At 43.9% G+C, this 23,130-nt stretch overlaps 1 protein-coding gene across 1 annotated transcript in view; it reads right to left on the reverse strand.

Annotated features, from left to right (window-relative positions):
* The window catches only part of col7a1 (collagen, type VII, alpha 1), a 78,055-nt gene that overhangs the window by 46,388 nt on the left and 8,537 nt on the right, over positions 1-23,130 (reverse strand). The window contains exons 9-50 of the mRNA XM_078798706.1: positions 22,550-22,669; positions 20,264-20,416; positions 18,405-18,698; positions 17,920-18,036; positions 17,165-17,311; positions 16,973-17,098; positions 16,757-16,903; positions 16,085-16,207; positions 15,677-15,946; positions 15,470-15,613; positions 14,370-14,501; positions 14,140-14,286; positions 13,929-14,066; positions 13,715-13,864; positions 12,618-12,754; positions 12,414-12,540; positions 12,199-12,342; positions 10,725-10,894; positions 10,616-10,657; positions 10,466-10,492; positions 10,336-10,380; positions 9,160-9,288; positions 9,021-9,092; positions 8,902-8,937; positions 8,781-8,834; positions 8,624-8,695; positions 6,268-6,381; positions 5,760-5,786; positions 5,612-5,665; positions 5,459-5,530; positions 4,522-4,581; positions 4,409-4,444; positions 4,290-4,334; positions 2,622-2,657; positions 1,211-1,255; positions 1,097-1,132; positions 927-962; positions 824-856; positions 681-752; positions 529-585; positions 249-284; positions 80-160 (exon numbers count right to left, since the gene is read on the reverse strand). Coding sequence (XP_078654832.1) covers positions 80-160; positions 249-284; positions 529-585; positions 681-752; positions 824-856; positions 927-962; positions 1,097-1,132; positions 1,211-1,255; positions 2,622-2,657; positions 4,290-4,334; positions 4,409-4,444; positions 4,522-4,581; positions 5,459-5,530; positions 5,612-5,665; positions 5,760-5,786; positions 6,268-6,381; positions 8,624-8,695; positions 8,781-8,834; positions 8,902-8,937; positions 9,021-9,092; positions 9,160-9,288; positions 10,336-10,380; positions 10,466-10,492; positions 10,616-10,657; positions 10,725-10,894; positions 12,199-12,342; positions 12,414-12,540; positions 12,618-12,754; positions 13,715-13,864; positions 13,929-14,066; positions 14,140-14,286; positions 14,370-14,501; positions 15,470-15,613; positions 15,677-15,946; positions 16,085-16,207; positions 16,757-16,903; positions 16,973-17,098; positions 17,165-17,311; positions 17,920-18,036; positions 18,405-18,698; positions 20,264-20,416; positions 22,550-22,669 — 4,103 coding nt within the window. The remainder of the gene's footprint in view (positions 1-79; positions 161-248; positions 285-528; positions 586-680; positions 753-823; positions 857-926; positions 963-1,096; positions 1,133-1,210; positions 1,256-2,621; positions 2,658-4,289; positions 4,335-4,408; positions 4,445-4,521; positions 4,582-5,458; positions 5,531-5,611; positions 5,666-5,759; positions 5,787-6,267; positions 6,382-8,623; positions 8,696-8,780; positions 8,835-8,901; positions 8,938-9,020; positions 9,093-9,159; positions 9,289-10,335; positions 10,381-10,465; positions 10,493-10,615; positions 10,658-10,724; positions 10,895-12,198; positions 12,343-12,413; positions 12,541-12,617; positions 12,755-13,714; positions 13,865-13,928; positions 14,067-14,139; positions 14,287-14,369; positions 14,502-15,469; positions 15,614-15,676; positions 15,947-16,084; positions 16,208-16,756; positions 16,904-16,972; positions 17,099-17,164; positions 17,312-17,919; positions 18,037-18,404; positions 18,699-20,263; positions 20,417-22,549; positions 22,670-23,130) is intronic.

Here is a 23,130-nt window from a genome sequence, read left to right on the forward strand (position 1 = left end):
AAAATTGAGAAAGTCAGACGGGTTTTCTGAGCTGAAATATTATTGGGAATATGTGGGAATTGGGAAGTGAAAGACTCACCTGCTTCCCCAGAAGGCCGGGCTTCCCTGGGATTCCCGGCCGCCCGTCCTCTCCTCTCTGCCCCGGATCTCCCCCGTCTCCCTGAGGGGGAAGTTGCATGAGCATTTTGGTGAACAGATAAATACAAACAAAGCAGAAAAGGGCAACTGAAGCACAACAGGCTCCTCACCTTGGCACCGGGCCTGCCGCTGATACCTGGAGATCCCTGAGGATGGCGAGCAAGCGAGCGAGAGGGAGAGAGAGAGAGAGAGAGCGGACATGTTTTATGCATTTTTAGTTTGGGGCACAACTGAGTTGTGGCACCAGGGAACACGGGATGAATAATAGAGGATATTGTCAGGAATATTTCACAGGCGCTGTAACGGTGACGCAGGGAGAATAGCCAACGCTCCGAGATGAAACACAACTCTCCACGGAGGTGTTATGACGACGTGCCGGCTTTCACTCACAGGCTCTCCTCGCTCTCCTTTAGGTCCAATCAGCGCTGCACCTGACCCTGGAGACCCCTTTTCAAGGTGAGAAGAAAGGAGGTGTCACTGGGATACGAGCTCGGATCTCTGAACTTGAACTTCCTTCTGGATCCATCAGCACGGCCACTCACTTTCTCTCCTCTCTGGCCAGGCTCTCCCTTTGCTCCCCTGGGGCCCTCGGAGCCGCTGAGACCAGACTCTCCCTTGCGGGGAGAAAAATGTCCGAGTGTGACAGTGAAAGGAATGACTGAATGAAAACAACCTCGTGTCTTACCTGTTCCCCTTTCCTCCCTGCAGGACCTTGAACCTGGGGGGTTAATACGCAGGAAGGTCAAGGCCGGAGCATATTTATCAATCTAAGAACGATATTCACTCACGCTTCGGCCTGGTTCCCCTGGTGCGCCGTCCCTTCCCTGAGCACACATAAGTCCTTTAAGCTTTGGGCGGCATACTCATTACAGGCCATTATGAAATGTTCTGCAGTGGAATCACGCTCCCGCTGACCTGCCCCATCTCGGAGCATTACCCCTAATTCAATCAGTCTCACCTTTTCTCCCGCTGCTCCACTGGGCCCCGGGGGACCCTGAGGACAAATGGAAAGGCTTAGTCAGAAGACAGGCAAGACCCAAATGGTGATTTACGCTACGCTACGCTCGCTCACCCTCAGTCCTGGTGGTCCAGGGGAGCCTGGTTTGCCCGGGTCCCCCTAAGAAAACATTATTGTCTGTTATGCAACAGAACACGCCCGGCAGGGGAGAAAAAACCCCGCCCCTAACCAACAGAGCCGAGAAATCATGCATGGGTGTCCAAAGTGTGGTGCAAGGGCCATTTGGGGATCGGGGCTCAGCGTAGAAATAAAATGGAGAAAAATAAAGAGAGTGGCATAGTGTAAGAAGATAAAATGTTCATGCTAATAGCTCAAAGATTTGTTATTAGCCTATAGCATATTCTAAAAATATCAAGGAGACAAGACAAAAAACAACAAAAAAAAGGAAACTCAGCAGTAAGATTACAAGAATAAAAGTCAAAAAATTTTTACTCCTGATAATTTTATGAAAATAATATCATAATAATATGTGGGGAAAGTATCATAAACCTTCTTTATATAATAATTAAGTAATAACCATAAAGTCAAATTTTTCAAGAAAGACTTTTTTTTATCTTAAAAAAAACAAAATAATAAAGTTGTCATTTTTGGAAAATTAGGTTGCAGAAAAAATATTGTAAATATAATAATAATATATATAATATAATATGTAAATAAAATAAAAAAAATCAAAATAAAATAAAATCAGAATTACTAAGAAGAAAATGTTCAAGAAGAAAGCTGCAAAATTCAAGAAAAGAAAAATCAATGGCAGAAAGTGTTTTGTATTTTACTAGCATAGTCTTCAAATATTAGAAAAACAAAATAATTTATTCGATAAAAGTCAGAATATTATAAGTACAGTGTTCCCTCGTTCATCACAGTTCCCCAAATAGTAAGTGAAATCCCAAAATTTGCCAACTCTATTTTTGGACAATTATTATATATGTTTTAAGGCCGTAAACCCAACCTCGGCATACTGTACATTCGATACTTTTATACTTTATACTTTGTACTGTATCACATTTCTTTCTGTTGAAACGCTCAAAAAAGTTGAAAGCATCATTTGAATTTAAATGATTAACCTACAACGTTTGGCACAAGGAATTATGAAGTGACTTGTGTATTTACAGTAACTGTACCGCTTCCGCTGTACTGTAGCGTTTTTGTGTCCTCGTTAAAGCATACTGTGCCTGTGCATATGTCCTCCTCCTTCCTTCCTTTTTTTATATTTTTGTGTACATTTTGTAAGACCAAATAAACAGTTAATATAATATAATAATAATATAAGACGGCTGTCACAAGAAATGTCTTGTGGGCACTAGGCCCGGGACGGTAATTAATATGTGAATTACTTACATAGAAGAAATGAACTCAATAATTTTGACAATGCCGTGTATCATCACATGAGTTTGGTGTGCCGTATGCATAACACAAAATATATTAGAGGGAGGAAGTGATGAACAGAACAAAACAGCAGTCTTACCCGCTCTCCTGTTTCACCAGCAGGTCCTCTTTCCCCCTAAGAAAAAAGACAATGTGGTCACACGTCATTTCCTCACACCGTGTGCGCAATGCATTTTAATTTTGTTATTCTATTGTGGTTATAAGTGAGGCGTAGACACAGCGCTCGTACGTTGACTTTCCTCCATCGACCATGTGCACTCAGCTTCCTGAGTGATGCAACCCCACCTTGCTGCAGATCATTTTCAGGGGGTTGGCAATCTTCTTAAAGCCGAGTAGTACAAGGCATTTTAGACCAATCCGCAGCACATTCTAAAAATATCATTCAACAAAAAGGCTAAAAATAAAAAAACATTTGAAAAATGTTACAGGAATAAAGGGTCAAAATATTAATAGAAAAAAAAATAGAAAATACAAATTATAAAGAAATTCATATTCAAATAAAGTCTTATTTAAGAGAAAAAAATTTATAATTTTGGGAGTGCAGTGTTGAAATATTAGAAACACAATTTTTTTTTTTTTTTTTAAATAACGAGCTCATGAGATAATGAGGTTTGCACATTTGGAAGTGAGCCCTGGAAGACGTTTGGGATGGCTCAAAACGCTCTGTTTCAGAAGGTGTGGTAAAACTGTTCCTTTGTGATGTCACAGAGGGGCGCACTTCCTTATATGGTTCATAGTTAGGAAGCACTTTGGGCGTGTGACCGATCACAGCGGAGTGGGCCGTGGGTGGAATCAATGAAAACAGACCATTTTGGCAGGAAGCACAAATCCAAGGAAATCCAGCGGGAATAAGTCCAGATTCTGGAAGGTCTGCTCTATAGGAGACCACAACTCAATACAAAAGGGTGGAAACATGAGTTTCATTCTCATGTTTATTCTCATAAACATGAGAATAGGTCCCAAGACATAATATTAGGAGAAACAAACAAAAAAAAATTATCATATGGGAATAAAGTCTGAACATTCCGATAAAATAAAGTCATAATATTACAAATAGAAAATTGACAAAGATCATTTAAGAAAACAGGTGAAATATCTGGAAAATTATAAAAAGCAGAGCAAAGGAAGGGAATACCGGGATAGACTTTTTCCACCCGTGTCACAAAGCCGATATGCAGCTTTTTTTCCAATCCTTATCTTATCTTTGCCATGAGGTGCCGTGTTGAACTTCCAGTGACCAGTGGGCGGGGGAGTGACAATACAGAACTTAACACCCCCACTTACCACTCACACTGAGACTGTCTAGAGTCACATGACCCCGGGGGGAGAGAACGGTCGATGGGGCCCACTTTGGACACTTTCACTTCAGAGTGTTGCCAAGCTGTACGCTGACTACTTCACATTGTATCAAGGTGTCATGTCTTCAGACATCATGAAAGCTTTGTTGCATATAAATTCTTCCATTTCCATTTCATATGTCTATTTTCTACAAGAAAAAGAGGCTTACATTTCCTGTCGCACAAAGCTCTCCTGCTATGAATATCATTTCACAAAGATGGCTGACAACATGGGGAGTTAAATCATCCTCGCCATAATCCATCCCATGTTCTTTTCTTTTATTCCATTTCTTTATTCCGCTTTTATGGTCAGCTACGCGACTAAAAGTGCTAAGACGACGCTCTATGTAATACGTACATAGTACACACATAATACCATCAAACACAGTACATACTGAGTCTTCACTCACCCGGTCTCCCTGGGATCCAGGCTCCCCCGGCTGCCCTCGATCGCCCTATGAGAACACACAGAGGTCATCCGTGGCATCAAATGTTAGCACGCATGTCATTTTTCATACCTTCATCATACCTTACTGCCAATTTCTCCTGGAGGCCCACGAGGACCCTGAAGGGCAGAACAGGACTCTTAATTAATCCTGGATTATTATTGGTACAGTCGAGTGGTTTGTCGGGGTGACCCACCCTGTCACCGGGATCTCCCTGCCTGCCTGACGGCCCGGGCAGCCCAACAGCAGTGTCACCCTAAAAACGACAAGAGCGCCACACATTAACAAAAAAAATCGAATGTGGGTGTGGACACAGTTGACAGTATGGACACTGGAGACCTCTCGTTTATTGGTTCCAAATATGTCCGTTTCCTTACTATTTTCATAGAAAACCTGTTAATGACCTTCTAAATATGGGTTTTAACCTCATTAGAGCCCTCTAGACGTGAAATAACACCCCTATAGTCACCTTTACACTCCTATTACACTAATACTCTTGATCACAATTTTAACAGCAGGTCAAATGAAGGTTGAATCAACCTTCAGACACCATCTGCCAAAGAAGAAAGCACATCTCCAAAGTCCTGGTCTCCTTCAAGGTTTGGAATGAGCAGGAGAGCATCAAACATGGGACATTGAAAGGTGGAGGAAAGTTTTCTTCTCCCTGGACGGTCCTCATGGCTTCCAAGGAGATCCCACCTGAGATGTTTTCCACCATCATCGTCCTTCAATGGAACAGTGGAGCTTCATGTGGTGCGGGGGTGTCAAACGGTGGAGGGGGCTGAAGGCCCTGGTCCAACACTTGACCAAGGACTTCTTCCAGAGGAATAAGCTGACTCTTTTGGACCATCCTGCGTCTTCCCCTCATCTAAATCCAATGGAGAAGACACCTGGAGCAACATTCCCACTAGGGTCCTGGAAAGACATTCCACTTGGAACCTCCTTTCGACCCAACAGTGCTCAATGTTCATCGTTGCCATTTTTCAAGCTGTCCTATTTAACGTTGATCAGGAGTGGAGATGTGACTATAGGGGTGTTATTATTACTCTCGTGTACGCAAGTCTTTAATTTCCTGTTTCACTTGGCGGACCTCCTGCCCTTCGTCCACCTCCTTAGACAGCAAATCAACCTGCCTTGTCTCCTTTGGCCCCGTGTGCTCCAGTTAGCCCTCTAGGACCTTGCACTCCTGGTGGTCCTGCAGAACCCTGAAGATAAAAAGGCAATTAGCGGAGGCCCCCACGGAATTCATTTGCCAACTGAGGGTGTCAGTGATTGACTGCACTTACTGGGGAGCCCTTCTCACCAGCCACGACCACCCCGCTGCCGACTCCCGGAGGTCCCTGGCATAGCACGGAGAGATGCGAGTCGTTACGCTTCTCAGGTTCCTGGAGGTTTCCTACAAATATAAGGCAAGCTGGCAACGGCGTGACTCACCCTCTCTCCGGGGCTGCCCTTGTCTCCCTAGAAGAAGGAAAGGGGGGGGGCATTGTTGTCAGGCAGAACCTTCTCTCTTAAAGGTTACAAAGTGGATGTGTTTGGTTTGCATGACTTATACCCAACTTCTGCTGCAAAGAGCTTTAACATGAAAAATAGACCTGCATCTTTTTATAGCACTGACAATAACTTCACTGTCCAACAAAAAGAACATCAGAATCCTTAATATTGCTTCAAATTGTAGAATAAATGAATAAATAAGAACTGTTAGTCACTTTATATATATGGATAACAAAAGCATATCCATTTTTTTTACATGAGAACAAAGACGCTGAGAAAAGTGTCTCAATACTGCCACCGTGTGTACTATTGTAGAATGGCATTCTCCAACCACATGGCTTCATGTTTGGAATTTTATTCATCATCCACAATCCACGCCCCTTTTTCTCATTCCTGACCAGCACGCACACACTTATTACATATTATATTTGTGTATGAAGATCCCAACCTTGATGGACAGTCCTGGCGTTCCCGGTATCCCCGGGCGGCCATCTTGCCCCGGTGCACCTGGATTCCCCGGAGTACCTTTGGTACCGTCGTTGCCTGGCCTACCAGGCGTCCCCTGAATACGCAGTGAAGATACGGCTTCAGATGGAGCATGAAGGCTTCCTGCTTTATTAATTATTAGATATGAATAGATATTCAAGCATAGTCTCCTATAAGTAGATATGAATTATTAGATATGAATAGATATTCCACCATAGCCTCCTATAGCCTAGATCATGGGTGGGCAAACTTTTTGACTCGCGGGCCGCATTGATATGACAAAATTTACGGGGGGGGGGGGGGGGGCAGACTATATATTTATAATAAAATAATAAAAATTAAAATAATAATTATTAATTATAATAAAATAATTATAAGAATCGTAATAGTTCTACTAATAATTATAATAATAATAATTATTATAATTATTATTATTATTATGTGCTTGTGTCCCTTTTTTCAGGAGCACTTTGTAAACAACAGACCATGTCAAAAAAGGAAATTGATAAAAAAAGAAAGATTGGGCGGGCCGTATTCAAACACTTGGCGGGCCGGATGTGGCCCCCGGGCCGTAGTTTGCCCACCCCTGGCCTAGATATTATTAGATATGAATAGATATTTGGAGAATCTTTTAAAATGATCAGTTATCTGAGATATTTTTCACGTTCATCAGTATTTTCTCATATCGGACGGATAATTATTGGTGTGATTAGCATGCATCCCTAGTTATACCTCTAGCTTCTGGTAGCCAGACTCCAGACTTTTGCCATAATGCCACAGCAATGCGGTGAGTTTGGAGCTCATTTTTGTCCCATGGTGAAGTGGATCTCGCTTTCATGGGGAACATGCTAACTTTATCAAGTGTCACTGAACAATGTTGCTCTTTCCTGCCGTGACTAAAGATGAAACACTATTTGTGGGTGCTTGTTTCATGAACATCAAGCCTTACTATGGTGTTACTATCACAGGGTCTCCAAGCATTCAGATTTCTCCAAAAACATCAAAGCATCAAATTAAATTCAGGTAAAGTTTGCCCATAAGGCATTGGGCCTGAGGAATGCATTCATCGGGGCACTGAAATGACGTCAGCCTCCCTCTGGGTTTTGGGCTCCGGATTGTCTGCCTCCCTCTAGTGGACAGAGGTAGCATTGCAGGCCATCTACCATTTCTATGCTTCCTATGCTCCATGCTACGTGCTTCAAATGTAATGCATCATGAGAAAAATTTCAATGTTTTTTTTTTCATTATTTTAAACTTCTATTGCTACATGTTTGCATATTTTAGAGCAGGGGTCTCAAACACGAGGCCCCCGCCTTGATATGAAAGTTTAATGTTTCATGTACCCAGAAAAAATTATTACGTTTGATTCATGTTCATGTTAAAGGTTAAATAACTGTTAATAGTTATCCTCCCTATCCGTGTGGAAGTGGTAAGTTTTTGGCTATTTAAGTTGAAAGGAAATAACTTGAAGGCTACCGTTTAGGTCGCTAGCTCTCTAGTTAGCGAGTTAGCATGTGTCTCAAGACCCTGCAGTTGCGCAATATGTTGTAAATAAAAAGAGTATAAATGTGACTATAGTCGTGTTTTGTCATGTCTACAGGGCTCTAATAATGCTTTGTTCATTTTAATATGAAAAAAAATCATTTGTCTACCCACCAACTATATGTGCTTTCTTAAGTTTTTATTATTATTATTATATTTATTTATTACTGATTGATTGATTTTCTTTATTCTTGATTTGTTTATTTATTTTTCATCTTATTTTGTGCAGAAAAATAAAAAGTAAGATATTTGAGAACAGTGGAATGTTTTATCAGAGCTTTTATTGTAGAAAATCGGAACCAAAGCACTGAAAAAGTTTGTTTCTGTTTTTAAAAAATGCGTTGGTTTTTTTTTTGGAAAACCTGATGTGGCCCAGCCTTGCCTAGACCCTAGCTCCAGTGGCCCCCAAGTAAATTGAGTTTGAGACCCCTGTTTTAGAGGTACAACATTTGAGTGTTAAGTTGCCGTATGATGAGTTTAATGTTGTTTTTGAGATGAAACCGTGAGACAAGCTCCTTGAGTTTCCTCGGACCGGTCTGATTGGTCCTCATGGACTGGTACACACCCCAATATGCCATTTTATGCACCGGTGCAGCTTACAAATGTACAAATCTGGTTTTTCCTCTACATTGAAAAATGTAGTTAATCATGTGACCGGTATCAGCCGATCCCAGTATCAGAATGGGCAGTATAAAACCCTGATGGGAGCATCCCTATTACAGCCTGGGTTTGGGTAAAGGACTGCACTAAAACACTGAGTAGTAGGGGGGTCTTACAGGTATTCCAGGGATGCCTGGCTCTCCTTTCCTTCCTGGAAAACCTCCTCCTGATACCGAACCCGGCTCCCCCTGAAACATCAACACAAGCTCCCATGAAAACAGAAACATTACATAAGATTTTAGTCCCGAGGTGAAAGGTCAAGAATCATCTCACCCTTTCGCCTTTATCTCCCTTTGCCCCCTCCACGCCCGCAACACCAGGTACACCCTGAAGTGATGGAAAATACGTTGAAAAAGATGCTTAGCAGCAACGGAAGAAGGTGAGGCCAACTTACTGGGCTTCCTCGGATGCCAGGTAGGCCCTGCGAACCCTACGTGACACATCGTGACACACACGATCATTATTGGGTGTTTTTGTTGACCCAGATTTAATAAACGGGCTTTCTCAGCTTACTGGAAGTCCCGTAGGTCCTGCAGAACCTGGTCGTCCTGGTAATCCTGGATTTCCATCGATACCGGGAAAACCCTGGAAACATGAAGTGGTTACATTAACCCGGACATGATAAGTTGGGGAAGTGGAGACGTCTACTCACTCTATCGCCTTTATCTCCTTTTGAGCCCACTGAGGGGTCAACAGGGACTGGTGGGCCTGGTGGGCCTGGTAGACCTGGACGCCCTTCAGGACCTCGTGGACCTTCCCTCCCTGGGAAACCGTCCCGACCCTACATCTCATACACACAAAAGCGTGTTTTAGTTTTGTTTTGTTTTGTTTATGAAGGTAGAGCTTCAACATACTAAGAGAAGAAACGGGAGGAGGACAAAAAAGCTTTCAAAGAAGCATCCAAGTGGATTAGGTTGGTCATCGGCTGATCCAACTTTGAAGAGCACAGCCCTTCAAAGGTAAAATGTTGCTGAAATTGTGGATTGGATGATTTTGGCAAAAAAGCAAAAAAGCGGTAGACCCATTGGCTGTCCTTCAAGACACGGGACCATCCTGGGCCCAAACCATCAGACGCCATCTGCCCGAGAAGAAAGCACATCTCCAAAGTCCTGGTCTCCTTCAAGGTTTGGAATAAGCAGGAGAGCACCAAACATGGGACATTGAAAGGTGGAGGAAAGTTTTCTTCTGGACGCTCCTGATGGCTTCCAAGGAGATCCCACCTGAGATGTTTTCCAATATTATTATCCTTCAATGGAACAGTGGAGCTTCATGTGGTGCGGGGGCGTCAAACGGTGGAGGGGGATGAAGGCCCTGGTCCAACACTTGACTCTTTTGGACCATCCTGCGTCTTCCTATCATCTAAATCCAATGGAGAAGATTTGGGAATGGATTTAGAAAAATGCCCTGTGATTGGCTGGCGACCAGTACCCCGCCTCTTGCCCGAAGACAACTGGGATAGGCTCCAGCACCCCAGTGACCCTCGTTAGGGTAAGCGTTAAAAATGAATGAATGATTTATAAAAATGGACATGAGTTCCAGACAGTGAAGCCATCTTCAGCACCTGGAGAAACATTCCCACTAGAGTCCTGGGAACACTGGCATCAAGCAGGCCCAAATACACTTCTTTCACTTTTTGGGATTTCATGTTCTTTTTTGATCAACCTATTTCACTTGAATGCTTCTGGTTTCACTCCCGTTTCTTCTTTTTTTATCTTTTACTTAGAACTTAGAACCTCATTATAATCCAACAGCAAAAATGTCAATTCTTCCCACGTTTTGACGACTAAAATGTTGATCTGGAGCGTATTAATGCGGGCCAGTGACTCACAGGTTCTCCTTTGCGTCCTTCCACACCATCCCTGCCTCTCTCACCCTGAGCAACACCACAAATAATGGAGTGTAAACAAAAGAAATGACAAAACGATGATGCAAGGAAGGAGTAACTTTCTGCACTCTACCTTCTCTCCACGATCTCCCTTGTCTCCCTAAAAAGAATAAAAACACGTGAAGACAGCAGGGTGTGTCAAGAAGTCAGCATTGAATCTAAATAATCCTGTGATTGTAAGAACAAATGAGGTCATGAAGTCCCAACCTAAGTGATGACTCACCTGTGGACACTGAAGGGTACAGCGTTCCGGTCCTGGAGGTACCTAAACACAGAAAGGCGTAAAAGCTGACGTAAAACAAACACAGGTACGATAAATCAAGACGTCTCACCTCGGGTATTCTAGCGATACCACACAGCAAGTCCGCCAGCTCGCTGTGAATTGCGGCCAACTGGGAGGCGTCGCGCACGTACAGGATGTTTTGGGTGCTGCCGTCTGTCACCGCTCGCCGGAGTTCCTCCGTATCGGCCTGATCCATGGCGACTGCCAACACCGTCACGCCTGGAAGTCAACCAACGTACTTCAGGAATGGCTCAAAGGAATGATTTACATGAAGGGTTATGAATTATGAATTATCAGGAGGTTGCCTACAGCCACAGCCGTGAATGCTAATATATTTGACTCAGTCTTCATTAGAGACCATGCACCCATCCATCTTCTACACCGCCTGTCCCCGTTAGGGTCAGAGCTGAGCTGGAGCCTATGTAACACAGCACACTTCCTGTTTAAGTTCCCTTTAAGTAGCGTGTCATTCCGCCGACGAAATGACTGACGATATCATTACCTTTTGTGCTATGAACCATCCACTCGGTTTTCTTGTCCCATTCTGCAGCATCGGGAATGGTGCCGTTCAAAAGCATATCATGCTAAACGCTAATTTAGAATTGCTACAAACAATTTTCATTTTAATGTCTATTATGTTAAAATCTTCTGCACGCTGTGCGTACGCTCGTGACCCCGCCTACACCCACCAGGACAAAGAGACTGTAAGACTGACAAAAGGCTCACTCCGCTCAGGCTGTTGTTCTAACAACTCAACAAATGTATGATGGCCCCAAGCCAAGTGCCCACCATCTTTTCTGAACCAGAAATGATCTTGTGACGCACGCTAGGGTGCATCAAATTTGAATGGGAAATTTTAAATTCATAATATCAATTTGGCTGGCATTCCATTTTTTTTCTAATGAACATAAAAATGTCTTTTGCAAAGTTTTGAGGAAATCCATTGAAATTTAGGGGTGCAAAAAATGTGCAATTTCTAGTCTATTTGCCAAAAAGTTGACATGGAAATCTTGAGTACAATGAACTTATATGAACTATACAGCATCATTTTCTATAGGGTTATCAAAGGGGGCCCAGACCAAAGACCGAGCTGCGACTGCAACTGTTATTAGTAGCTAGCTAATGTTAGCTACCGTAGAGGCAATGAGCACTAAATAAATATATAAATATAAATATGACTACAAATCATTCAAATTACAAAAACCAAACCACTAATTTGGTAGTAATATGTAATAGGAGTATAAATACCAACAAAAACATAAAGATCACCTCAGGTCTCCATGGCGACCATTGAACTGTTCACCACTTTATTCCACAAAAACAGACGTATGGTGGCACCTCTAAATAATCATGTATTGGAAAAATATTTTCTATGTGTTGTTTCTACATATATTGGAACACTTTTAGTACCCAGCCATATCAAAATTCAATAATTGTGTTTTTTGATGCACCCTAAGCAGTTGGGCTCCAAGTGTGAAAATTGTAAATAATTCCTGGTGTTGTATTTATAAATAAATTCTCACCTGCCGCTCGGAGGCTGCTGACCGCCTGCGTGAGGTTGTCGGCAGATTTTTTGTCAGTAATGACCACAACAACCCCGGGTACCCTTGGCCTCCGTCCAGCTGAGGTGGTCAGAAGATACTGTGTGGCGAACGTCAGCGCCTGGCCTGCAGAGGGAAGTAGAGCAGATACAAGGTCCAACACGTCCAACAATATGTCAAGGATTTTTACAACCAACCAATGTTATTTCCAGGACTTTCATCAAATGGTGTGGACTGAATTTCTTGTAGCAGCGTGTCGGAACTTCCGTGGCGATTAAGCCGGAACCAGATTCTGGGGCTATAACCATACACAACCACCCCCACCTAACATAAGCAGAAAAGAAAAGCATCAGCACCTGCCTTCGTTGTGTTGTGAGTGATTTAGTGGGTTTGTTTTGAACCTGGGAGTCGCGAGCGCCGATGGTGCTGAATGACCCCACTGCACTCGTGAGAAGATCCCGCAGAGGTCTGACAAGGTTAACTCGATCAGTGGACGCCGGGACAAGAAAGACCACGTCCAGGCGTCCACCCAGGCATACTGTGGACAGAAACATCTCAATATGAATACACTCAGGTCATCCTCTCGTATTTCTATACTTGCTTCAGTATATTGTTCATCAAAATAGTAGTCATGCCAAAATGTTGTGTTGCTGCTGGATGTTCACAGTATCCCAGTCGTACTGTACATGTTTTCTTTTGTATGCATGTGCAGAAAATGATGGGGTTCAAACCTTGGGTTCTGTTCATCCAGTGATCATTTCACTGATGACTGCTATGAAGGACACCTTTATAATTATTTGGTTTGAAGTTACGCTATAAATGCATTCGAAAAAAGGATGTTATTCTGCCGGTACAAGATGAACGATGTCAAAGAGTCAGTCACGTCTTGTTTACATAATGTCTTCTAAACACTATTCCATGATGGCGACAAGGCTGCGAAGCATTATATACATCTTATGTAAACATCTGTTCACAGGCGTATGTTTACTGTGGATACTGTGGGTTACTGGAAGAAATACTTAGTATTCTGTGTTTTGAAGGGAACCAGTCTCCATGTTTTAAGTATTAAGTCCATGTTGTAAGTAAGTAACGTCCACTGTCTCATACACCGCTATGTGTGTTTACCTAAGTGATAGTACTCCATAGTACTAACATGATTGTCATGGCTAACGGCATCAACTATAAATGTCGTTTTTCCAAGTGTACAATTTGCTTTCAAAAATGTACCAACATAATTATAAACAATGTATGACATATTTAAGCAACGTTGATGTTAGCCATCTTTCAGTGCTTGACAGGAAAACGCTGACTGCCCATAAGCAGTTTTCCTGAGTGGGGCCAGAGGGAGGCTGACGTCATTTCAGATCCGATCCGGTTGACTTGTTTGTGTTTTTTAAAGAAATTCACTTAAAGACAAAGAGACACCAGTCCGTACAGGCGATGACATCTGTGTTTGATTCCATGCTCAGTATAAGAACCGGTGTGTTCCAGGGCTTACCGGTGCGTTCAGTGGCGAAGCTCTCGCTTCCCGGTCCACTTTGAAAAGTGGGCTGTATGGTGAAGCGGTACTCCTGGCCCAGACGAAGCCCGGTCACCTGGTAGAAGCTGGCGGAAGCGGGCAGTGTGACAGACGAGCCTGGGCCGCGGTCTAAAGGACGTGAAGCAACGATGAGTGGACTGTACAGGAGAGCATCACCAGAACACCTTTTTACCCGTTTCCGGCCTCCAGCGCAGAAAGTACCCGGTAGCACCCGGTAATGGGATCCAGCCAAGCCGCACAGAATTGTGGGTGACCTCCGCCACTCTTAAAGGTGTGGTAGGGAGGGAAGGCGACGGGATGTAGGCGTCGGCTTCATGCAGAGATTCAAGACGTGAAAACCGATGAGGACCAAAAGCGGCGGGCGAGGTTTAAACGGGACTTACGTGTAGTGACTCGGACCGACACCGGCGTTCCTTCACGGTTCTGGACTAAAGCCATGACCTTCACCTCGTACTGGGTTCCGGGGTCCAGTCGGTCTAAATCCACGGCCGTCACGTCGCCGCCCACCAACTGACTCAATTCTTCGCCACCTTCAGCGCCATACGGCCCGAACGGTCAGATGGTTACACAACTTCTGGTCTGTCAAACAACTTATTTCAATCCAAAGACAAACCATCTGATCTCCTCCACGACACACGATAGGCCGTTGCTCCTGGTACACCAATCCAGGTAATTCGGACAACCTGTCCTGGGCTGTCCTGAACTCGGAGTGACGTCACGGTCCCGACGGAGAACTGGTCTTGTCCTTTTGTACCAAAGACATACAAACACTCAAATATTCAAATGTATGCTATTAAACCCGGATAGCGGTCAGCCTTCTGACTCAGTGTCCTAGTACATGCTGGAATTCAATGAACCGCAGCTCCCCAGTGTCGGCAGCACTCGTGCACCCAGACTACGATATCAAACTTGACTGTACGAAATGCGATTATCTTACTAATCACTTACTTTTCCACCTATTTAAACAATAATAACAGCAAATCTAAACTGCGGAACAAGTTGTACACTGACTACTCTATAGTAGTAGTATATCCAAAGTTGACGTGGTAATGATAAAGGTTTAATCATGGTTTTGCATTTCATAATATTGTGTAAAAATTAGGTCTATCATTTAATTACAATATTTGATTGTGATAAGTCATTAATTAATCACAGCAGCTCGCATCTAAAAAAAACACCCCCCCCAGTATGCCAACATACCACTGTATAAATGACAATAAAAAAATTACTATGTGATAACTCAACTCTCAGTGACAGTAGATACAAATAACTTTGGTCGTGTTGTGAGAGCCACCTGCCAGGACTTTGAAGACCCTTTTGCTTCTCCAGAATGTTCCCTCGAACTACAGTGTCGTCCGAGGGTCAAACAGGGCATGCGCATGTTAAAAAAATAGTGTTGTTAAAGGAAACTTCCATTCAAATCCATTCATTCAGCAGCATAAAAATATATTCAATGCATTTGACTTGGAGCTGCTGCAAAAGAAAAAACATTGGCCTTAGCCTTCCTATGGAAGGACGGCAGTGACAAGCACCTTCTAGCTCGCGCACGCCTCCACCCTTTTAGGATGTTGAGAGTCCTGCAGTGCCTCCATGCATGACATTCCTGTGTATTTTATTGCCCAATTACCAGGAATAACGATGTCACACTGACATTAAAAGACAACACAACGTTGACAGGCCTAATTAAAAATAGTTGCTGCGATCGTTTGGTACCTGTCCTGACACTCAGGGTGGCGGGACTTCCTTCTCGGGAGCCGGTGAGAGCAGACACAAACACGCTGTAAGGAGAATCAGCCTGGAGTCCGTCGATGGTGAAGGAAGCCACGTCAGCAGCAACGTTCCGAGTTGTCTCCAGTCCTGCACCAAAAACACACATTAGCGTCTTGGTTACAATTCAGTTTTTCGTCGAAAGAGCCTCACCATCGTCATCGCTGCGCCATCTTAACTTATAACCGGTGGCCCTGGTAAAAGGCGACCATGCTATGCGTATCCGCTCGGCTGTGACGTCGACGATGCGAAGCCCAGAGACGGTTCCGCTCTGCGAGTTGGTCCGAGAGGACAGCGTGACCGCCTCCCCGACGGCGTCATGGACTATGGCCGCCACGCCGAACACCAGCGCCTCGTCTGGCTGCAGGCCGTCTATCGTAAAGGCCGAGGCTTCTGCCCCCACCTCACGAGACTGCTCCCCACCTGGAGCACAGAACAACAAAAAAAGTCAAAGTATGACCTCAAGAAACGCAAAAATGATGAACAATCCCGAGTGGAGATCACTTAACCTTAGAACGACAACAATAGAAGTAACTGTGCAGTGTCAAGGTCAGTACTCACTACTTCCTTGTCTCCATGTAATCCTATAACCTGTCGCTCCACTAATACCCGTCCAGGCTATACGAATCCTGCGGCCGTTTGCGTGCGTCACTCTGAGGTTGGACACTCTGCCGACACCTTGCACTGAAAAGACACAAAGTCCTTGGGTGCAATCATTCCGTTGAAGAAACGTCATAGGCAGAGTACCAATAACCGATATGTACTTTTTCAAATTCACATTTAAATGTTTGTGCACAGAAGGACTGGAACAAATTAGGAGTTGACCAAGTGTAGCTGTTGATTTGTCCTAATCAAATATCACAACATTACTACTACCACATGACTACTATCAGGAGAACCAGAGTATAGAGGGGAGGAGGCACCTGCTGTGGCCCAGCAAGGTGCACTGTATTCGGGCACCTGCTCTGAGCACCCGGTGTAACGCCATGGAGGTTTCAGGAAAACCAAAAGAAATAGGAGCGTAAAGGTTACTCTATGGTTGTTATTTCAAGGCTAGAGGTCTCTAATAATTCCTAATCATGTTTCTTATGGAAATATATCATTTAATAACATTGAATCTTATCGTGGTCTGGTGTGGAACCAATTAAGACAAAACCTCTTTTGCACACAAGTGCAACTTTGGAAAAATATGTTGCCGTGCAGAGAATATTGTGCAAAAAGTGCATAACCCACCTGGTCTGACAACGATGCTGACCGGCTCTCCTTCATTGCCTGCCACCAGCGCTGTAACGTTCACGTCATAGGCCACGCCCACCAGCAGGTCTCCGAGGTCCAGGCTGGTCTGGCTCCCGGGGACCATCTGAATGTTTTCTACTCCAGCTAATACGAGACCGAGCGAGCAATGACACGTTCCATACATACACCAGACAAAAGAATCCTACAGTGTACCTTCAGGGCTTCGGATAACGATGCGGTACTGCGTGGCACGAGCAACTCCGGTCCAGCCAAGCCTGACTGTACCGCCCAAAGACTCCAGCACTCTCAGGTTGGATACCCTTCCCACTGGCGCCACTTCTGTAACGGCAGTCACGCCAATGAAGTCTGGGGTCATGCGTACAGAAGAAAGAGTCCGTTACTAACCTCTGGATGTGAAAGAGACGGGTGTGGCCTCCTCACGGCCTTCGAAAAGCGTGTACAAGGTGATGAGGTATTCGGTGTTGGGCAGAAGGCCGGTTAACTCGTATTTGCTGGTGCTCCTGGGTAAAGACAGGGTCTGGGCGTAGCCACCTGGAGTCAAAATAAAGTTGTCATGTAAGGAAACCAAGCTCAAGGAAAAACAGATAATATTATGGAAATAAAGTACTTCTTGGCTGATATGAGGGAATTATGACGTTATATAGATAAGCTCCAATAACTGATAAAGGTATAAAGTTATCAGTCTGAAAAAAAAATATTGTCCATCTACAGCAGGGGTCTCAAACTCAATTTACTTGGGGGCCACTGGAGCTAGGGTGTGGGTGAGACTGGGCCGCATCAGGTTTTCCAAAAAAAAAAAAAAAACCGCATTTATTAAAAACGAAAAAAAAACTTCGCTTTGGTTCCAATTTTCTACAAGAAAAGCTCTTTTCTTACCACTTACCACTTCCACTTACCACTTCCACACGGATAGGGAGGATAACTATTAACAGTTATTTAACCTTTAACATGAACATGAATCAAATGTAATAATTTTTTCTGGGTACATGATACCATACAGTATCCATATCAAACATTAAACTTTCATATCAAGGCGGGGGCCTCAAACTAGTGTGTTTGAGACCCCTGATGTACAGTATATACCAGCAGTTGTTGTGATTTGGAAACATGCAAAGGGTAGCGTAGGATCTATGACCCACCTTCGCCCGCCCGCCACTCCAGCCGGTAACCCTGAGAGGACGGAATGATTTTCCAGGTGAGGCGGATGGAGGAGGGACTGGTGGTCGCGGCGTTGAGGACCTGCTGCTCCTGGCGCTCTGGCAAGAACATGAGTGACTGATAAATACTTCCACTTCCACATGGGTAGTTTCAGTCGGTTCAATCTGCTTTTTAAGAAAGCATTTTGTCTCTAAAGACACCTTGGAAATAAGAGCAGCCTGTGCCCACCCAAGTCACAGCAAAGCAGAAGACTCGTCAGCCTTCAGTCAGAGGCTGCATGCAAACGTGTTAACAGTCAAAGCGAGGAAATCCATGAATGTTTGTGACTCATGGATATGAGTCACAAACAACAGCTGGTGTGTGTATATAATGACCTCCAGGTAAGGAGATGTTTCCTAAACAGAATCAATGCACACCATGTAGTTTCCATGCAGAGATGAACAAACATCTGGGAGGTCCGCCGTACCTGTCCTGAAAGTGGCCGTCTCCCCAGGGCCCTCAGCGTTGCCCTGATACAGGGGAATCACATTGACCACGTACTCCGTGTCGGACTGCAGTTGGGACAACGTGTGCGCCTGGCTTGCTCCCGTGTGGGCGTTTTGGGGTTTGGTGGGGAGCTGGAGCCGAGTCAGGTTGGAGTCCGTGATGGGTCCCCACTCCAGACGGTAGCTGCGCGCGCCCCCGACGCCTCTCCACTGCAGACGAACGCTGCCCTCCGACTCCTTCTGCACTGATAACTGCTGCACCGCCTCCAGACGCACTGGCATGAGCGATGGAACCAACAAAACACATGCAGAGGAACCTTGGTTTTTGGAGGATCTGGTTTTTACTAAGAATTATTGCTCAAAAATGTCAAACAAAGACTCTGTGAACAATAGATGACACTATAGACAGATTCTGACTTGGGGATGGTTTAGTCATTTTTATGATGAGTGTCTCCTTCCTTCCTTCCTTCCTTCCTTCCTTCCTTCCTTCCTTCCTTCCTTCCTTCCTTCCTTCCTTCCTTCCTTCCTTCCTTCCTTCCTTCCTTCCTTCCTTCCTTCCTTCCTTCCTTCCTTCCTTCCTTCCTTCCTTCCTTCCTTCCTTCCTTCCTTCCTTCCTTCCTTCCTTCCTTCCTTCCTTCCTTCCTTCCTTCCTTCCTTCCTTCCTTCCTTCCTTCCTTCCTTCCTTCCTTCCTTCCTTCCTTCCTTCCTTCCTTCCTTCCTTCCTTCCTTCCTTCCTTCCTTCCTTCCTTCCTTCCTTCCTTCCTTCCTTCCTTCCTTCCTTCCTTCCTTCCTTCCTTCCTTCCTTCCTTCCTTCCTTCCTTCCTTCCTTCCTTCCTTCCTTCCTTCCTTCCTTCCTTCCTTCCTTCCTTCCTTCCTTCCTTCCTTCCTTCCTTCCTTCCTTCCTTCCTTCCTTCCTTCCTTCCTTCCTTCCTTCCTTCCTTCCTTCCTTCCTTCCTTCCTTCCTTCCTTCCTTCCTTCCTTCCTTCCTTCCTTCCTTCCTTCCTTCCTTCCTTCCTTCCTTCCTTCCTTCCTTCCTTCCTTCCTTCCTTCCTTCCTTCCTTCCTTCCTTCCTTCCTTCCTTCCTTCCTTCCTTCCTTCCTTCCTTCCTTCCTTCCTTCCTTCCTTCCTTCCTTCCTTCCTTCCTTCCTTCCTTCCTTCCTTCCTTCCTTCCTTCCTTCCTTCCTTCCTTCCTTCCTTCCTTCCTTCCTTCCTTCCTTCCTTCCTTCCTTCCTTCCTTCCTTCCTTCCTTCCTTCCTTCCTTCCTTCCTTCCTTCCTTCCTTCCTTCCTTCCTTCCTTCCTTCCTTCCTTCCTTCCTTCCTTCCTTCCTTCCTTCCTTCCTTCCTTCCTTCCTTCCTTCCTTCCTTCCTTCCTTCCTTCCTTCCTTCCTTCCTTCCTTCCTTCCTTCCTTCCTTCCTTCCTTCCTTCCTTCCTTCCTTCCTTCCTTCCTTCCTTCCTTCCTTCCTTCCTTCCTTCCTTCCTTCCTTCCTTCCTTCCTTCCTTCCTTCCTTCCAATATGTGCAGTGTGCCTTCAGCTGATGATGCATTCAAGTGTAGTGTAAATCAAACATAGTTGGCAGTGCTGTGGATTGATGAGGTTCTACTGTAGATCCTCTTTCTATTATTCTGCTGGATTATTTAGTACACGGAGGGTGTTTGGTTTGGGCCTCTATTCCACAGAATGATCCAGCACAGGGCGAACTGACAAAAGTGTACAAAAACTGAAGGAAATATTGTTTACAATTTTGGTCAAAAAGCGATGGCGTATGAAAACCGAGGTTGGACTGTACCAACTACCAGTGAATACATCAATCATCTGAACATCTGAGCTCCTTGACTCACGTGTGCGAGCGCTGAGGGTGGCTGGGGACGCAGAGTTTCCAGGGATCAGAGGGTAGAGGCTGATGACGTACTCCGTGTCGGGCTGAAGTTCCTCCAGTTTGACAGACGTGGCGTCTGCAGGCAGGGACCGCACCAGCTGATCGCCTGTCTGACCTGCTCTTCCGGCGAAGACAAAGAAAAAGTTGACAGGTTAGTGTAGGGGTGCCGCTAGAATTCTGGGCCCCTTGAAGAAAAATATACATTATGGCACTTTTGGAGGTTTTCAGCATTCACTTCTGCATTCAGCATTTCATTGGAGGACAAGCGGCATATAAAATGGATGGATAACGCCGCAATGCTGCTTCTGTCCACCAAAAGGAACCAAGAGACCCCAGAGGGAGGCTGACGTCATTGCAGCCCCCCATTGAATGCGGTGCTCAAATGTTTAAACATGTATTGGTGCATGTTTGTATCTTTTTCAGGCATGCCTTTTGAATGTTAAGCGGCTGTGTGATGAGTTAAGAACGATTTGACATATAACACAGCAGGTCACACTGTTACACTGCTATATTGTTATACAGTATACCATGGCCTCCCGTGATTTACACATTCAGTACAGCCATTATATTAGCGGCAGAGAAAAAAATTACAATAAATGTAAAATTGGGTTTAACTCGGCTGGATGATTTTCAGCTCCGTGTGGGACTGGCACTCCTGCCACATGTTCAGCTACAGAAAGAAATCTGTTTTTCTATCAGCCCCCAGGGGCCACTCCCCGCTAGCTTGAACCGTGGCATATTGACACCATTATGACCCAAGTCACGCCCAGTCTGAGGAATTTAAAGCAACATGAGTGACAATACAAAGCGTACAGATGCCCTATTTTGACTGCATATTTAATCTGAAGAGTGATAACATCTGTTTGATATTTGAGGTAATGTATCGGCAGTAAAAGCCTGACTGACAGCTCACGCCTGGAGGCGGGGAGTTGTTAAGTGAGCTTATGTTCTTCTTGCTCGGCTTTGACCGCAGCACATTCGCAACTTGCCACCAGCAAGTTATTAAGTCATGTCGCTGCTTTTCCCGCTCCGTTTCCTACGCAGTCTTTCACTCTGCCTTGACAGAACCTTTCCTTGACAACATCATCAACGCAATAAGCCCGGAACTCACTCGTATCGCTTGGCGTGGGCGGGTGATGCTTCTACACAAATGCAACTTTGCATTTTTTTGATATTTTGTGAATATGATAAGTTCTATATATTTCAGGGATAACTGCATGTCAGCTTCATCACATAGTAATAATATTAACTTCACTATTTGCTCTTTCTTATACATTTTTGTTGTGTTTTTTCCAAATATTTCAACTTTCTTTGTGAATAACCTCCATGCATTTTCTTTGCAAAATACTATGATTTTATTCCTATCATATTGTATGTTTTCCAAAAGACACATTTATTTTGCTTCATTGTCATATTAAAGCCTTTGAAAAACGATTTTTCTATATTTTCTTTTTCCTCAAAAAAAGAATACAACTTTTTTCTCTTCATATTTTGACTTTATTGGAAAAGTTCTGCCTTTTTTTTCTCATTTCTGCTGTTGCTTTTTTTAATTTTCCAACTTTTTCATAATTTTCAACTTATTCTCATAATTCTGACTTTATTTCACCGAAATGACATCTTTATTGTTTTTTATGTTTATTTCTCATAATAGTACAACTTTAATGTCTTTAGCATGTCACTTTCATGCTATGAAAATTGTGTTATTTTTACTCATGATATTAAGACGCGATTCAAGCTTTTCCTCGTAAGATTACTACCTTTTTCTCTACATTTTTTTAACTTTATTGTCATAAAAGTACCAATGATTTTTCCAGTTTTGCAGTTGTGTTTTTTCCAAACTTTAAAAAAAATATCTCTTCAAAAGTTCTGTTTGCGTAATACTATGACTTTAATCCTATCATATTTTGACTTGAACTCATAACGTTATACTTTTGTAAAACTTTCAGGAATTGTGGGATACAGGACATGGAAGACCTGATTAAACTTTGGGAATGATCCGGATCACTGTCTGGAACCTGTCTTTTTTAAAGGATTCTTTAACGGCATTGGTGCATAGAACTCCACAAAAATGGTCAGAGCACTTCCAAAAGGATTATTGTTATGCCGCTTGGCGGAGGTCTCTAGTTGCTTTTTTGGTAGTTACTGTACGTAAATAATTCTATTGTACGTGTGTGTTTGAGTTCATTCTATTTTCCAGAATGTGCTGTTGAACTTTGGGCAAAGCAAGAAAGAAGGAAGACCGGCTGACCTCGTGCTGCGTAGTTAAGTCTGTATCCCTGGACAGGAGACGTAGGCTGATCCCAGCCCAAAGAGAGACCGAAGACGCTTGCTTGGACCAAACGAAGACCTGAGAACCCGGGAAGGGACTCTACATGGACAGGGGAGATTGAGTTAGAACAGGGGTTTTCAAAGTCTAACATTGTGGGCCTCGATTCAAGGAGCCGAGGAGCTAGCATGCTATTTTGTTTTGGATGACTTTTCAGGTATTTGATGGGAATATGCAAACATTTTCACGTGTTTTGAAAAATAGATTTACTAGTTTCTCTAACAGCTCAGGGGTTTTCCGGGTCTAATACCACATGATGTTTCGTCAATCTTGGTGGTAGACAGGTTTTCTATGTCTTATTTTCTATTATTATTATTCTGTCTACTATATTGGGTTATAGGAGTGTAGAAGTGATTATAGGGTTGTTATTTCCTGTCTAGAGGGCTCTAATAATATTAAAAACTGTACTTAGAACATGGTAAATAGGTTTTCTGTCTTATTTTCTATTATTATGTCTACTATATTGGGTAACAGAAGTGATTATAGGGTTGTTATTTCCTGTC

This window comes from Doryrhamphus excisus, linkage group LG18 (genome assembly GCF_037039965.1).
Source record: "Doryrhamphus excisus strain RoL-2023G ecotype Guam linkage group LG18, RoL_Dexc_Guam_v1.1, whole genome shotgun sequence".
NCBI classification, from domain to species: Eukaryota; Metazoa; Chordata; class Actinopteri; order Syngnathiformes; family Syngnathidae; genus Doryrhamphus; species Doryrhamphus excisus.